We start from the raw sequence: 16,073 nt of genomic DNA on the forward strand, positions 1-16,073 counted from the left end.
GAGAAATTTGATTGTGCCTGCTTAACCGTAAGCTCATCCACGGTTTTGCTTTATTTTGTTTTGTTGTTGTTGTTGTTGTTGTTGTTGTTGTTGTCGTCGTTGTTGTTGTTAACTTGTTATATCGTGCGAACTTCATGGCGATTGAATTTTGTGACCAAGTCACTAGTAATGTCATTTTGTGACGCTAACATCAGCTTTTGTGTGTGATAACCGCTCCCACTCAACAACATTATGCGACTAAACTAACAATGCCAATGCAATTGATTAGTTGTGTGGTAGCATTATACCGCTCTAATTGTTTCGCGTGACACGCGTGTTCTCTAGTCTGTAAGTTACAGAATTGACTGTACCAAAACCTCTCATCTTAGATGTTTCAGTCCAGTGATTCTGTTTTTTCTCTTAGAGTATAGCCGCGAAAAAAAAAAACCCGTGTAGAGTAGCATTTTATAATTACAAATAAAAATATACTTTTACGTGTTCAACCAATAAGTGACGTTATATCACTACATGTTAAATCAGCTACATTAATAGGACTATCTGATATATTGGATTGCTCATCTAAAGCTGCCGCAGAAAACATATGCGATGAAATTCACGTAAAATTGTACGTGAAAAAAAGTAGAATTAAAAATTAGACAAAAACTAAAAAGTCTTGCTAGAAAGGTTCAAGGTTTACACACAAACGAACACACACACACACACACACACAAACGCACTTATTCATAAGATATGCATACCTACCTACATACATATCTGCATATACATACAATCACACATAAATACATACCTACATACCTACACACACACACACACATACATACATACATGTAATATACACACATTCATAAAATGCATGTACACACATACATTCCCACCCAGACTGGTCATCCACAGAAAGCCATTATTTAAAAAAAAATAAATAAAAAATCGTTCCAAACACTTCAAGAACATAGAAATAATTGCACCCATATTGTTTGTGTATGTTGGTGTATTTGTGTGTGTATCATCTACTACAGTATTTGAAACGCCCACTCCCTCCCCCCCCCCCCAAAAAAAAAAAAAGAGCTTAGAGGATCTTCTGGGTCCCAGCTCGCCATCGCAATCATGAACAACTCACTTCAGCCAATTTAACTCGTACGCCATATACTAAAAAAATCACACTGAAAGAGATTCGCAGACTCTCTTCTCCTCTTTTAACTTTATACAAAGTGAGTTATGTACACAGTTGAGAGAACAAACGTACCGTGGAAACAAAAAACTATGTACATCAACATTGTCTTGAAAATGAAATCTTATCAGATCTAATCTTCTGGTGAGTAATTTTTCCCTGCGGGAGAGAAGAAAAAACACAGAATGCAGTCTCGAATGTGATAGAGAAAGGAACATGTTCAAGTCTACCCAGATACTGAAAGACGAACAAGAATGGAATTGAACCAAACAGCGGCATGGGGCAATTACTTCAATCAAACAAACAAGCGAAATTTGTTACAACTGTCCGACTGTTTTTTTTTTAATATTTCAATTCCCAGAATTAAGAGTTCAAGAGGGTTAAAAAAAAAAAGCTCCAACTGTCATGAACGGTGAAGCGAAGCATTTCCCACACAAAAGGAGAATCTTATATTACTTCAAATTCATTGAAGTAACGTTTAACCAAAGGTCAAGATAATTGCTTTTTTTCCAGAGAGGCTACCCAAACAAGCAAATATCGAATATTTTCATAAAGTTCGAGCTAAGACCTACAATCAAAATGGCGTAGTTAGGCAACATTGATTCATTTCTTAATTGGTGGCAACTCTAAAGAAGTGTCACGACCACGATAAACAATGATCTACCCTATTTAAAGATAAGAATCATGGAAAATCAAACTTTGAAGATTAAAGAAATGGATATCTAGTGCCATCATTGTCACTCTAAGATATTGATAAGAAAAGATCGAGAAAGAGAGAGAGAGAGAGAGAAGAAAATAAACACAACTTTACATTGTACAAGAGTCTCTCTGTATATCTTTGTCACTTTCACCACATTATCCACAGGAGTGTGAACGCGGTCGTATGCCTTTTATACACAGATTCTGCTCAGGGCCAGCACGGATGTCTCATACGCTGTTCACATCAGAAACTCCCGATATCCACAAAATTCTGTATGATTGTCTTTACTTCCGGATCTTAATGCACGTCGGACTGATATCCATCGCAATGGAAAGTGTAGATTATTTGAAAAATAAAAAGTGTGTCTTTTACGTCCGGTGGCTTATTGGTAGTCTGAACGTGAAATTAAGCCCCTGGCAGAAATCATGTCCCAGAAAAATCACAGCTGCTATTCCACTGACGAATGTAGAAACGGTGGATGGCAAACGGCCGGATGTGACGTCAAAAGGTGACGGGACTCACTTCGAGGTCATCATTGTGACGAACTCTGCAGAATGATTAACCCAGAAAAGAAGAAAAAGCACATTTTAGTCTTGGGTATATATATCTCATGTCATTTCTAAATTAAAGAATAATCATTGGTGATCAGAAAAGCAGCGTTTTGGGCTTCAAGTTATTCTGATACCAAATTATTATGATAAGACTTTTTAACTTAGCTTGTGTCTCAATCAAAATGAAGAAATCCTAACATTGAAATATTGCTAAATTGAGTGTTTGGTTTTACAGCATTGACAAGTGCCCTGGTACTTTGTCGGTTAAGATATAGCCCTTGCAACGGAGTGAATTCATCTCTTCGTCTTACCCACAATTTTCTAAATAAGGATGTTCCCAATGTAAATCCAAAAGTAGTCATTCCTGCCGTATTTTACAATTGAAAAATACGTGAAGAATACAACATTACACAATATTACGGAGAGAATGTAACAAGACTTGAAAATGATACGTAAAAACATCAGAGAGTAGCAGAGCACGAATGAAAAATAACTAGATTTTTTTTTGAAATATGAAAACACTCTATACCCACACATAGAACAAAAAAGAAAGAAAACAAAACAAAAGAATAGAAAGAGAATGATGAATTCCTTTGGTGAGGACGGTAAAACACGCACATACATCACATTCTATTAAGGAATTTGAATGCAGCAAAGTGCGCGCGCGCGCGCGCGCGTGTGTGTGTGTATATATATATGCGCGCAAGTGTGTGTAAGCGAAATTCAAATTTCTTTGTGAGAAATATCATTCCAAAGTTTATGCCTACTTCTAAATGCATCGTCATTGACGTCAACTACAGACATAAACACAAACACTCTTTCATTTCTCTCGTCACCGATAAGGAAAAGTGGGGCAAAGAACGGTAAGAGCGGAGAAGTGAGAAAGATCGTTGTAATGACGCTGGTACGCGGTGGCGCCGCATACATTAGGCAGAGGGCAAGTCAAGAGCTCTTGGGCGACGCCATTCTTGTACATTAATTGGGGGCAAGGGTCTCTTCGGCAAGACTCGATCAGTTTCTCTGTGGAAGTTTCCCCCTTCCTCCTTGATTTCCTTCTGTTACGTCACGTTGCTTATTTGCTCTCGATCTTTTTCTCCTTTTTTTTTGTCTCATTCCCTCCCTTTCTCTAGAGAAATATCCCTGTACGACTTCCCACCTGTACACCTTGTCCGTACTGTTTTTTTTAAATTTATCGTCTTCTTGAAATCATGCCAAATATCATGTCTTTATCCTTTTTTGCTTTCTTTACCCATTCAGTAATACACTCTCCGCGAGACTCCTGACAACCAAATTCAATCTTGCCTTTATCAAATGGTAGAAGAATAAACACAACTGACAAGATTTAAAAAACAAAACAAATAAATATACGTATTAAAATTCACATGGCCACCCCTAAGAGTAAATTATGGCCATCAACAGCAATTATGACGGAGACGAGTAGGCGGCAATGAGAAATGCTCTTAATATCAACAATTCACAGAGCAAAATTTGCTATGATTTTGATTCGCACACGAGTTTGAAATCAAATCTATCTGAATAATCCCTTAAAGTTTACACAAATAGTCTTCTTCAGCTACCAGATCAGATGCGAATTACAGAGTAAACATACATGACTCATGTAAACAAACAGGTTTTGATATAAAGCTTGCTGCCGAATGCGTTTTCCTACCTTCGTAATTGACCTGTCCGTCACCATCGATGTCGGCTTCCCTGATCATTTCGTCGACCTCTTCGTCGGTCAGCTTCTCGCCAAGATTCGTCATTACGTGACGCAGTTCAGCTGCGCTAGAGTCAAGAACAGGGAGAGGGCGCTTTGTCATAATAATGCATGACAATCATCACGATAAGTATCATTCAGCAACGAATGCGGTTTATGATTATAGATGATATTGTGAAATTATAGACACAGTAATATGGTGTATATATACGAAGGGGAGGAGTTTCAAACGAATGAGATTGATTTTAGTGCCACAATGTTACCACGTGAATAAGCAGGTATAGAAATGAGTGAGAGAGTGTATAGGCCTATGTCTAAGAGAGAAAAGGAGAGGGACAGAGGACACACACACATACACACACAGGAGAAAAAAAAAAGGCAAATTGATAGAAAAAAAAATTGAGTTTGGAGGTATTTGGCTTTGCTTACCTGATGTAGCCATTACCGTCCTTATCGAACACTCTGAAGGCTTCCCTGATCTCCTCTTCGCTGTCAGTCTCCTTCATCTTTCTCGCCATCATCGTGAGGAATTCTGGGAAGTCGATGGTTCCATTTCCTGTTTTGATAAGATTCACAAAAATAAATAGACGGTTGAAGGAAATCATTATAGCCCTCTAGTACAAGTGATTTTAATTCTTTTTTTTTAATGCGTAGTGTTGAAGAAAATGATACATAAAGTTGTGGGTGAACTTGATAGAAATCAGAGGAGCCCTTGTCAAATCCTTAACGAAATATTCTTCAGAGTTGATCATTAAAACATTAGAGTTTTTCTTAGATTCTTTTTAAGTCATCTGTCTCCATGATGCAGTTTCGTCATCATCTAAATCAATCAATATATCTAGGTAGGTATTGCACGTTAATTTAAAACCACGCTCTATTTTCCATTAGTGAACACATTCCTTATTCTGAGCTACGATGAGTCCTATATACATGTACCACCAATGGCTGCGTATCGACAACCGAGGAAATCTAACTGTTTTATTGACATCACAACACGTCACAAAAGTACAAAATTATGGTAGAAATACTGTGACAAGAAGTTAACTTTAACCTTAGCTGAGATAATAAAGCATAGCGACAACGGCACGGCATTGTTTCCATGAACCTACTCTGGAAGTCTTTTTATTTTTGGTCCCGATTTTGTAAGAATTGGGGCAAGTTGGGGCAACTACCACAGAATAAAAGGCGCAAATGCATGTTTCACGCAGGAGTTTTAATATTTATTTAGACTTTGGTAAGGTGTGTGCTTACACATAATCAATTAAAGTTGTAGGCCTAATTATACTGAATTATTCGAGAAGCAAAGCTTTCAGATATCTGAATATATTCAGTACGGAAAGAAGATTGACGCAACTGACGATGCTGACGGTGATTTATAGTGCACGAGTGAGATGATAATTACACAATGTCCAATCAATGGTGGCTTAGAGTGGCAGTATATAAACGAATTAATTGCTCTGCAATCGGGACTTGCGAGAATGCACGCCAGGAGGCTTTTATGTGGAAGACCAACTACCATACGAAGAAGTTGATTGGATTTATTCCCTCGTTAAAGTGATATATGGCCTGCTGAAGGGATGTTCTCGAGTTAATGAGATCCCCCAAGGAGTGACTGTGACATTCTGTCGAAGGGTGGGGGGGGGGGGGGGGTAATCCTTAAAACGTAAGACACGAGAAAGTCGCCAGGGATGAAACGAACTGTCAGATGTAACACTGAAGCCCTATGTATCAGGAGTCATTATGTGCTTGACAGGGGGTCTAAAGAAACGTCACGAGAATTCCTACGCATTACGGAAAGGAGCACAGGCAGTGACTGATCAACACAAGTTTTGATACCGGTATTACGGTGCCAAGTGACTTTGCACTTTGGATGCCAGCCAACAGACCACCCCCCCCCCCCCACCGTTTTCTCCCTTCTCCCCAGGTAATGCCGGTATTATGTCTTCCCAATCCCAATCTATCTCTCTCCCTTCTTCTTCTTCTTTTGTCAACTGGAGCTTCACGGCCAGATCCCATGACTATGATATCGAGAAACGAGTGAACGAACATCACATTCTTGCAGTGGAGTCATCGCGATCAAAAAGAGTCTGTCGTTTTCAACATCGTAGAAGTGCAAACAAAATCTCAATAATTATGAAGGTGAGTTAACAGTTAAGACGGTAAAATTTGATTGCCGTCATCCATGAGGTGTGCAGTGCCTCCATTCTCTTTCTTTCTTTCCCTGTCTCTTTCTCTGTGTCTCTCTGTCTCTACTATGTTTATATTTCTATCTCACACCAAAATTATCTCTGTACTCGGGAGTGTGAGTATAGCAAATATAGCCTCTCTTTATATATTTCCCTCTATCTCTTTCATCCTATGAAATATAGCTTGATGTTACTACGTGGGAGGGGGGCAACTCGATTAAATGCCACAATCACAAGAGAATTTGCTATGTTTGATACGGAGTTAAAATCAGTGAAATGCTAGATCATGACCAGCGCCATTAGACGTTTACATTTACATTTATATTTATATCAATCTATGATTTGCATTTATATTTACATTTACATTCAATTTTACATTTACATATACATCTACATATATATTTACATTTACGTCTGTATTTACATTTATATTTGTATTTACATTTACATTATTATATATGCCTTTACCTTTACATTTGTATTTGCATTTACATTTACATTTACATTTACAATTACCACGCAAGCGGATACTTTTAAAGCATTTGGAACAAGTTTGCATTAATTTTTGCATGTAACGCAATATCCTATAAGCGTTAGACAGTAGACTAGAAACGTTACGTTCAAAGTGGATTCGATTTGAGCGTCTCATCCACGCACAGTGATAAATTCTGACAAATTAAAGAGGTTTGATTTGAGTGTAGCGATGACAATCTTACCATCAGCGTCGACTTCGTTGATCATGTCCTGGAGTTCGGCCTCGGTGGGGTTCTGGCCCAAAGATCGCATCACAGTTCCCAGCTCCTTGGTGGTAATCGTGCCGTCACCATCCTTGTCGAAGAGGGAGAAAGCCTCCTTGAATTCTGATGGTGAGAATGGAACAAAGAAAAGACCGTGCGTCAATGTCGAATAAACATTAGAGTGAGGTAAACTGAATTAAATTTGCATGTATTCTTGTATGTGTGATTAGTGTAGCACAATCCTGTTCCATTTTTATTGTTGTTCATTAAAATAATAAGAAATCCATATAATGTGCTACTGTGCTATACTATTGTCTCTCATGCGCAAAATATGTGCTTTCTCATAAGTAACTGAAACAATCGGCCCTATCGTAGAAGAAAAAGCTCTTAGTAATACAAGTAGTGGAAGTGGTGGTGGCAGAAGTAGTGTAGTAATAGTAGTAGTAGTAGTAAGAGTGGTAATAGTAGTAGTAGCAGAGGTATAAAGCCATACAGTGACATGTTGATATACTTTCCGTTGTGAATTTGACAACTATGATAATACGCATGAGAGACAGAGACATACAAACATTTTTCATATCTTTGTCAACGTTTGTGGGCGGAAAACAGCTCTACACTAATATTGTAGTGTAAAATCAATATTCATGTGGTTGTAAATGGATCCCACGGATTAAATTGATATGTTCATGATGTAAATTCTACATAATACACCGATTATTGGCTCTGATGATCAAAAACGCTTCGAGTGAAAACAAAATGAGAATACAGATCACTTCCATTTTTCATTGCTGGACTCCACGGGTAGCTTTAGCGTAAAGTTGACTCGCGCGCTATATGCAAATGTACATGACCCCTTTTCAAGAACCTTTGCATACAAAGTTAAGAATAAACAATCTAAATTTCTTTCGCAGAGTACCGTCTACCCCCGATTTTTTTCTCTCTCTCCCTCGAGGGACCTGTTCCATACAAGCTTGTCAGCTTTTCAGTATTAAGGTTTTTCCCACTAAACTTAGGAAAATTCTGTAAATTGCATATATATATATATATATATATATATATGTACATATATATATACATATGCATATATATATATATATATATATATATATATATATATATATACAGGGCTCGACACTAACGGTGGCCCGGTGGCCCGGGGCCACCAAAAATGAAAGTCGGGCCACCAAATTTCAAAAAAGGGCAAATTTGGTGGCCCGCCTCGGGCCACCAAAATTTTTTGAAAAGTATGTCAATAAATTCGTAACTTTTTGCGCCGGAAATTAGCAGTTAAGTTTGTTCAAAGGATGGATGAAAAGGACTGAATGAATGCCTCAGAGTGAGTGTTGCAAGTTTGTTGAAGTTTATTTATGAGTAGATATGTCCAACTTCTAATTCTTACTATCATAAATCGTAAATATTTGACTCATTTAAAAAAAGGACTTTTAATGTTTTTTATTGGGTTTTTTTTTCAGGACACCAAATTTTTCTCTCGGGCCACCAAAAATTTGAAATTTAGGATTTTGGTGGCCCCATCGGGCCACCAAACAAAAAAGTTAGTGTCGAGCCATGATATATATATATATGTATATACCGATACACACTTTATTTTCTGTTCTGCCTCTCCAATTCTTTTAGGTCATGATTAAAAACATTTAAATTTTTAGGTCATGATTTAAAAACAATACCTTAAGATTGTATATATCAGTTTGTGTCTACTTACTTCAAAACTGGTAATCTTTACTTGTCATCAACTTGTAATAACTTTTTTTATTATTATGTGTAAATCATTACCAGTTATGTTTAAAACTTCCATGTGTACATTTTGTGTAATTTTTATTAGTAAAGTGGATATAAATGTTAATGAACCTAAAATCTCAACTCATAATATTTTGAGGTTGTCATGATATGGGGACTTATACTGAACTACTGTGACTGTGCTTCTGCCGTTTAAAAACATCGCTCTAATTAGTGATATTATTACAACTTCACTGCCATAAATAGATTTCATTCACATAATTTTGTGAACACATGGCATACACAAGGATTTTATCAGTTGATTCTCACATAATACTCGCAATTTCCAAGAAAGTAAATTATATAACAACTTACACACTGCGTCTGAGCAAGGGTACCATTGATTGCCAAAATGAAAGAGACTAACAGCAGGTTTCTTTCCGGGGAAAAGGTCAAAATGCAGTGAGAGGAATGTTTGTAATGTCAAAGACTTCTGTGCCATGATAACGAAGGAGATAACGAAATCATTTCATGGAGGAGAAGAAGAAGACGGAGATTGTAAACACACACACGCACACAAACACAGTTTGATCAGATACAGATACAGACACAGACACACCTCACACACACACACACACACACACACACTAATATGAGTTCTGAACACAATATCTTGGCGCCACACCCCTTACACAACAGTCATGTCGAGCCAACTATTTGCTCTGCGATACCCGGTATGCTAACTCGATAAGACTAGAATGCAATTCCTTGAACAAACCATGACATGCAATATAACGTGCCGACGACGCCGTGCATGTACGACGGTGGATAACCCTAATGATGCCAAAGAATAATGCCTCTTTATAGTGTAGCGATCAATCATAGTATCATGGACTCACATAATAGAAATTCAGGGCATTAACATTTGTATCAGTATGTGTCCTTTTAGTGTATGGGTGTTTTTGCTTAACAGAGAGAGAACGAGAAAAGAAAACCAATCAGAGCAGGAATAAGGAAGCTTCTCTTCTTGACTTCTTCGGCAATATATTTCATTGCTTCGCTACCTTGATTTCCTTTAACTCTGTGTCTCTCCTTATACTGTTTAAACGGTTCAAAGAATGAATATTTTCCATCTTTGCCCAGAATGGAGAATGGAGATCGAGTTAATATATTCAAATTGGACAAGTAAATTGCTTAGACTTCTGCATGAAACAAATAAGGGACATTGACAGCATACACGACGCAGCCAATCAAATCACTTGGCACTGTATAAGACGTTCTGTATATTTTACGCAGTCTCTGGCAGTAGTGGCCGCTTTGCCTCTGATTGACAAACGCGCGCGGGGCGTGCGCGACCTGCACTAATACTGTTTATTTATTCCACTCATTATCAGCGATGATACGATCTTTAAAGCCGCTAATGCGTTATGCATTAACTCGGTGGAGTCGGCGTTTGTGAACATGACGTCACAGGGAATCAACCTTTACATGCGGATTTTTCTCTCAATCCGTTATCTTCATATCGTCGGACTTATGCCACCCCCCCCCCCCTCCCTTGTAGCGTAGTGCGACGTTGGCTTTTGAAGAGATTGGTAAGGAAGCTAGGCACCAATTCAAGAAGAGGTCGTGGTCGAAACAAAAGGAAAGAGCAAAAAGTCGTCAAAATTTTATGATATTTCATCACCATGTGATTGCGATATTATGTGACCTTGATGTTCATGCACAAAGAAATGCTTAAAAACACCCTCCCCCCCCCCCCCCCACACAAAAAAAAAAAAAAAAAATGCAACCACCGAATTTGGCCCTTCCCGGGCACGTTAGAAATTTGATGAGTAGTTTGACATCACGTGAGCGATTCAGCTGTGCCATATACATGATATATTCTTTGATTCCATCCTAAGTCTGTGTTCTTTTTGTTTTTATCTATTCCAAGCTATTTCCAAAACCACATTATGGTTACTCTAGTTTGCACATTTTGGTATAATAGCCAATATTCGCAACCCTGCCTACAGCCATGATTCATGATGACAATTTCATGATCATTCTCGCCACCAGCCTTTGGAAATTTCACTGCACACGAAGGGCAGGTATTGAGGTTTTTTTCACCATGGTAGCCTCGTTAATAGCCGTGATCAGTGATCTATACAGGCCTACGTTTGAAGTTGTTAAATTGCAATGTTATACCACTTGCTATATATTCAAGAATGATTTAGGGAGGTACTGGTAATGATGGCGATCGCATGGTATTTACAATTTGTAGTTCATCTTTAACGTGTCTGAACAAAGGCTAAAGAGCCTTGTGCAGGGGATGACTTACCCGCAATTTGTTCTTCTGTAAGCTGATCTGCCTGTAGGAAGAAAGGAAATGGAAAAAAAAGATAAAGAAAAGAAAAGAAAACGAAGATTTTATGAGCATCAAAATCAATACACGCAAATTGCAGGAGCGAGAGAGAAATAGGGTGTCATGGGGGTGGGGGAGTTGGCTCTTGTCAAAAGAGACATTCGAATACTTATAACTATTGTCTCTTTACATTTACTCTTTTATCGAGACAGTTTCTTGAGCAGTCTTTTTCACGTGTAGAGCTGGCGTAAACGATATGACTCGAACAATGCGCATTTTTCTGTGTTCTCTTTCTTTTTTGAAGCTCTCGCCCGATCTTTACCTCCGAGCGCCAAAGATGGGTGTTGAATAACCATGTGCATTGCATGACAAAACCACGTCCACCTTCACCTGCCATTTGAAATACCGCCTCCGGCAAATCGAGAGGGAAATAGGAGCAGAATCGATGCGCTCAGGAGAGCCTTCTTTTCTTATTCTAAAATCCGTGACAAGCCCATTGGAGTTGGCTGTTCGAGGAGTGAATGTGCACGGAAGCCAAAGAACACTGGTTCATTGCTCCATGAAGGAAAATCATAGAGGAAGTAAACGATGTTGAATGCGTACGCAATTTTTGTAATTTTTGACGGGATGGAAGTGTATCATGATTACAGGCGTAAATTACTCTTGCACAGATTAAGTGTGTATGTAGAGATATACTACATTGTATATCCTCCGAGTAATATAATATTGTAGATATATCGCTGTATGTGTCTTTATGTAAAAGTACCTTATATGAATTTATGTATCTTATATGCATGACTTACCCACAGTTGTAGGGATTTCATGTCTTTGAAAAAGCGAAAGTTTGCTTTTGGTTTCCTCGGTCCGTTGCATTCTTTTCTCATTCTCATTCTCTCTGTTCATACTGTTTACGCAGTTGTGCCTCAGAGCGCATCACATTCCCATGATGTATATTTCTCCTACTTCTCAATCTTCTTACTTTCATAGTTTTTCAATCCATACTTACAAATCTAGAAAAGGTTGCACTCTGTAATCTCGCCTCTAATCCTTTGAACACGTGTTTCTGTGTAAGCTTATCACGGCGAATAATAGAGCAGGTCATTTCTCGCTAGCTTATAATCATGTTGGATAGGAATGATGTATAGTTGGCTCATTTCCATTGTTCGTTCAAAGTGAAGATTTCTCTAAATCAAAGACTTAATTACTGCATGCTTTCAGCTGTCTTGAAAAGTATCAATGGACCAAAACTCTTTTGCTCTTCTCTATTTTGACTGATAAAAGAAGAGCAATCCGAGTTTATTGTTCTGGACTCGCGAAGAATTATCATTGGGTTTGGCCCAGGAGGCCTTAGAGGAAAAAACAGTGTGTAGATGAATATTATAATGGAAAATGACTTTTGTCGTTTAATCCGTATAATACCTAATGACACAGACCACGCCCTACCATGTGACATTGGTCATTCTCTGTAAAACAGTATCACGAGTGTCTGAAGTATATAATATATGGTAAAGTCATGAGATCAGGGGGCATTCCGTCAAGCATTTTCTATCTGAATTCCTTGCATCTGATCGGCTGAGAGCAAAATAAATTTGTCAGAAAAAAAAATCTGACAAAACGCTCGATAAACCCCCCTCCCCATCTTCCCGCAGGGTGTAGAAACATGACCGGTTAAGCGTCTAAGTGCCGCTGTATCTCCCTTTCTCTCTCCCCTGGGTCTCTCCCCAACCCCCTCCTCTCTGTAATATTGGAAATTTACAGGAAGGTAACTGCTTGTATCAAAGTCCTTTTATTTTTACATCGCCTAGAGCGATACTCCCTTTAACAATCACCTAATGATTTATAGATCTCATTTTGAACCAGCTAATCAATAAAGGCGTCATTGAAGCGTGTCATATTCGTTTCCATATACGCCTTTACAAACGCAGAGCATAACACAGTATCATGACCTCGGCATCTATAAAAGTGCACAGAAGTTGATGAAATATGAATCTAAGACGTGCAATTGAAATGGCTCTGCTCGCAATGCTTATCACACTACCACTATAGCATACTGCTATAAGACCATAACGGTATACATATTATTATACATAATGTGCAGCTCGTCACCGAGTCATCTCATATTCTAAACCGTCCTCCACATCACAGTTTCATGTGAGTGTCATTTATCCCTAGACTGTAGGGGCACTTCCCGTAATTGGGCAATGACTTCTAATTGATGGCAACACGAAAAATACACAAGGGCAAATGCATGGGATACGACACTGTGGTTGCTGACTATAATAGCCACCGATATATACACACAGAAGACTGCGCGTCCATGATGTATTGAAGACAAACACCTATACAACAATCAAAATAATTGTAATTATAATCTTCTCATGATGAAGACGATAACTGACGATATTGGATGAAAGTTGTGTAATTGGTAAAAGAATCATCTAGATATTTGATGATGAATATGCAGATGTCTGTTACCTTTCACTTTACATAAAGTTGTGTGTCGAAAGAACAGTACTATTGAAATAGCCTTACAGCATTTACATGTAGGTATTCATCATTGCACTCTTAAGGTTTTGCTGTATCTAAGAGCTTAACATTCATCATACAAAATACACTAAATGAGGTTCGCTGTATGTCTCTTTTTGTTCTGAACATACATGTAAGTATATATATATATATATATATATATATATATATATATATATATATGTATAAACACATATGCGTGTGTGTGTGTGTATGTATGTGTAGGCGTGGGCGAAGAGTTGGGAAGAAAGAAAGAAAGAGAGAGATATAAACACTAAAGGAAGGGATCGTGTGGATAGACATTTTAGGCATAGATAGATATCGTATCGTCTGCAGTTGATGCACATGCTGGGAGCATTTGTATATACGAGTATGTGGCAGAAGAAACGGGAGCATTGATTCTCATGAACCAGATCAATAATACTTATTTGGTTTGGGGGTTTCTATATCAAATACCAGGACCTGCAACAGGCTGGGAGCAGCTGCAGTATATAAGAGTATTGATTTTTGCGAGTGCGTGTGTGGCAGAGAGAACAGGGTGGGCGTGAAGACAAAATAGCAATTACACCTATTGGATTTACACACTTTGTGTGTGCAATGTCTCCCCACGAATCGATTAGGAAGGCATGGGACAGCAACATGCTTTTGAAGGAGAAAAACAAAAAACACCCAAGAACTTTTGAGGCAACATGGTGAATGTTTTACCAGCTTACACCCTCTACACTGCACATCAATAGCTTGTAATGAGGAGGCTTTCACGCCATGAGTGCTGGAACGTGTGTTGAAACAATAATTGTGATGTGCATGGGCAAGGAGGGTGGATTATGATCATATCGTACTTAATGATTCGTCGGTTACCTACTCGGTGTAGGAAATATTCTTTTACACGGCGGATACTCTATACCTTTCCATTATAACCATCTTATGACCATATGAATACACGATAAACGTTCGAGCCCATAAAAGTGATATGAAAGTGATCATTAACAAGTACTCCCTCCTCGGGTGAGGGGAGTCAATGCGCTCGCAGCAAGTTGTTATTGATCATAATTTATTGAGTGCCGTCCAAGTCAAAACTTGCAGCCGCAACCAATGAATTAAGTATATACGTCCGAGGATGTTCCCTAGATAAGACATTTCTTATTGTAATGTCATATTCTCTGTTTGCAATTACAGTCTCTGTTGTAAGGCATGTAGCATGACTTTGCAGTATTTAGTGAAAAAAAAAATCCTTGGCAAATATGAGGGGAAAAGACCCACCACACACATGACGGACAAGTGCAAAGACACCAACTGGCGCATAGCAACCGAATTATTTCAAAGGATAAAGTTTAATGCTTCAGCACTATCGGAATTAAAAAAAAAATTATGTGATATACAATTGTAGACAACTGAAATCACGGCATAAAACAATAAATGTGGAATAGACTTACCATTTTAAAACTGTAGGACGTGACGTGAGTCGAAGACGCCAAGAAGAAGCTACTAACAAAGCGCAGTGGAGAGCAAGGTGGAATAGTCGCTCGTTATGATTCTTCACGACCTATAGCTCCACGCCAGTTATTTTCCCGGAGAACGCACGCGGCGAAAGATACCCATAAGCAGTACTTGTCTGTTATATATTCACTTACTGTATGCAAATACCCCCCATAAATTATTCAAGATCTAATCTCGCTGTGCGACGAGTGCCGTACGGTCTTATGTTGGTACCTATGAGGGTTCTCAAGAGTGCATGTGCGAGTGTTTGTGTGTGTGTGTGTGTGTTCTGTGTGTGCGTGCCTTTGTATGTGTATGCGTGTGTAAAATGCGATATAATGCGTGTTGATGTATATTTGCTCGCTTTGGTACGTTTTTTTTTTAACGGTACTTTACGTTTTTATTTCATATCTTTGGCTTTGCCATGGATCCTGTGTGCAACACATGGTACGACCCTCTGTTGCTGCGTTCTCTCTTCTCATCCACGGAAATACATATTCATCAACTGATAAATTTGATGAACCAGAAATAAAAAAGGGTTTCACTAATGTCTATTTCTCTCGGACATCAGTTATGGGTTTCCAAGGGGACGTTCTTCGATTGTTTGTTTGTTTGTTCGTTGTTGTTGTTGTTGTTTTTTTTTTGTTGGGGGGGGGAGGGGAGGGGGTAATTCTTTGGGGTAGGGTGGAGTACACTATTCAAGGAACTTCAGTGATCATTACCTTTTATCATACACACCAATCAGAGACACGTGTTTTCTGTTTGTCCTTATTTATTGAAATATAGTCACTATCGCATAAAGAGGTTACCAATTGAGAACTAGGCACGATAGAATATTGAACATACAAGCGGAAAAGAAGGAAAGATCAAAATAAGATTGTTAGAAAGAGAGATAGAAGTATTATGATAGCAGGTGGGGATATTATGCAAATGAAGA

At 38.4% G+C, this 16,073-nt stretch overlaps 1 protein-coding gene across 1 annotated transcript; it reads right to left on the reverse strand.

Annotated features, from left to right (window-relative positions):
* Window positions 1-1,170: 1,170 nt before the first annotated feature.
* Window positions 1,171-15,256, reverse strand: LOC139712730 (calmodulin). The gene is made up of 6 exons (XM_071624527.1): window positions 15,094-15,256; window positions 11,111-11,141; window positions 7,039-7,182; window positions 4,566-4,692; window positions 4,089-4,204; window positions 1,171-2,415 (listed from the first exon to the last, which is right to left on the reverse strand). The coding sequence occupies exons 1-6, from the start codon at window positions 15,094-15,096 to the stop codon at window positions 2,387-2,389; spliced, it is 450 nt and encodes a 149-aa protein (XP_071480628.1). The 5' UTR covers window positions 15,097-15,256; the 3' UTR covers window positions 1,171-2,386.
* Between the last annotated feature and the right edge of the window lie 817 nt (window positions 15,257-16,073).

The sequence above is a fragment of the Diadema antillarum genome, unplaced genomic scaffold (genome assembly GCF_040938485.1).
Source record: "Diadema antillarum isolate AM-2024a unplaced genomic scaffold, OU_Dant_1.0 seq00001849_RagTag, whole genome shotgun sequence".
Taxonomy (NCBI): Eukaryota; Metazoa; Echinodermata; class Echinoidea; order Diadematoida; family Diadematidae; genus Diadema; species Diadema antillarum.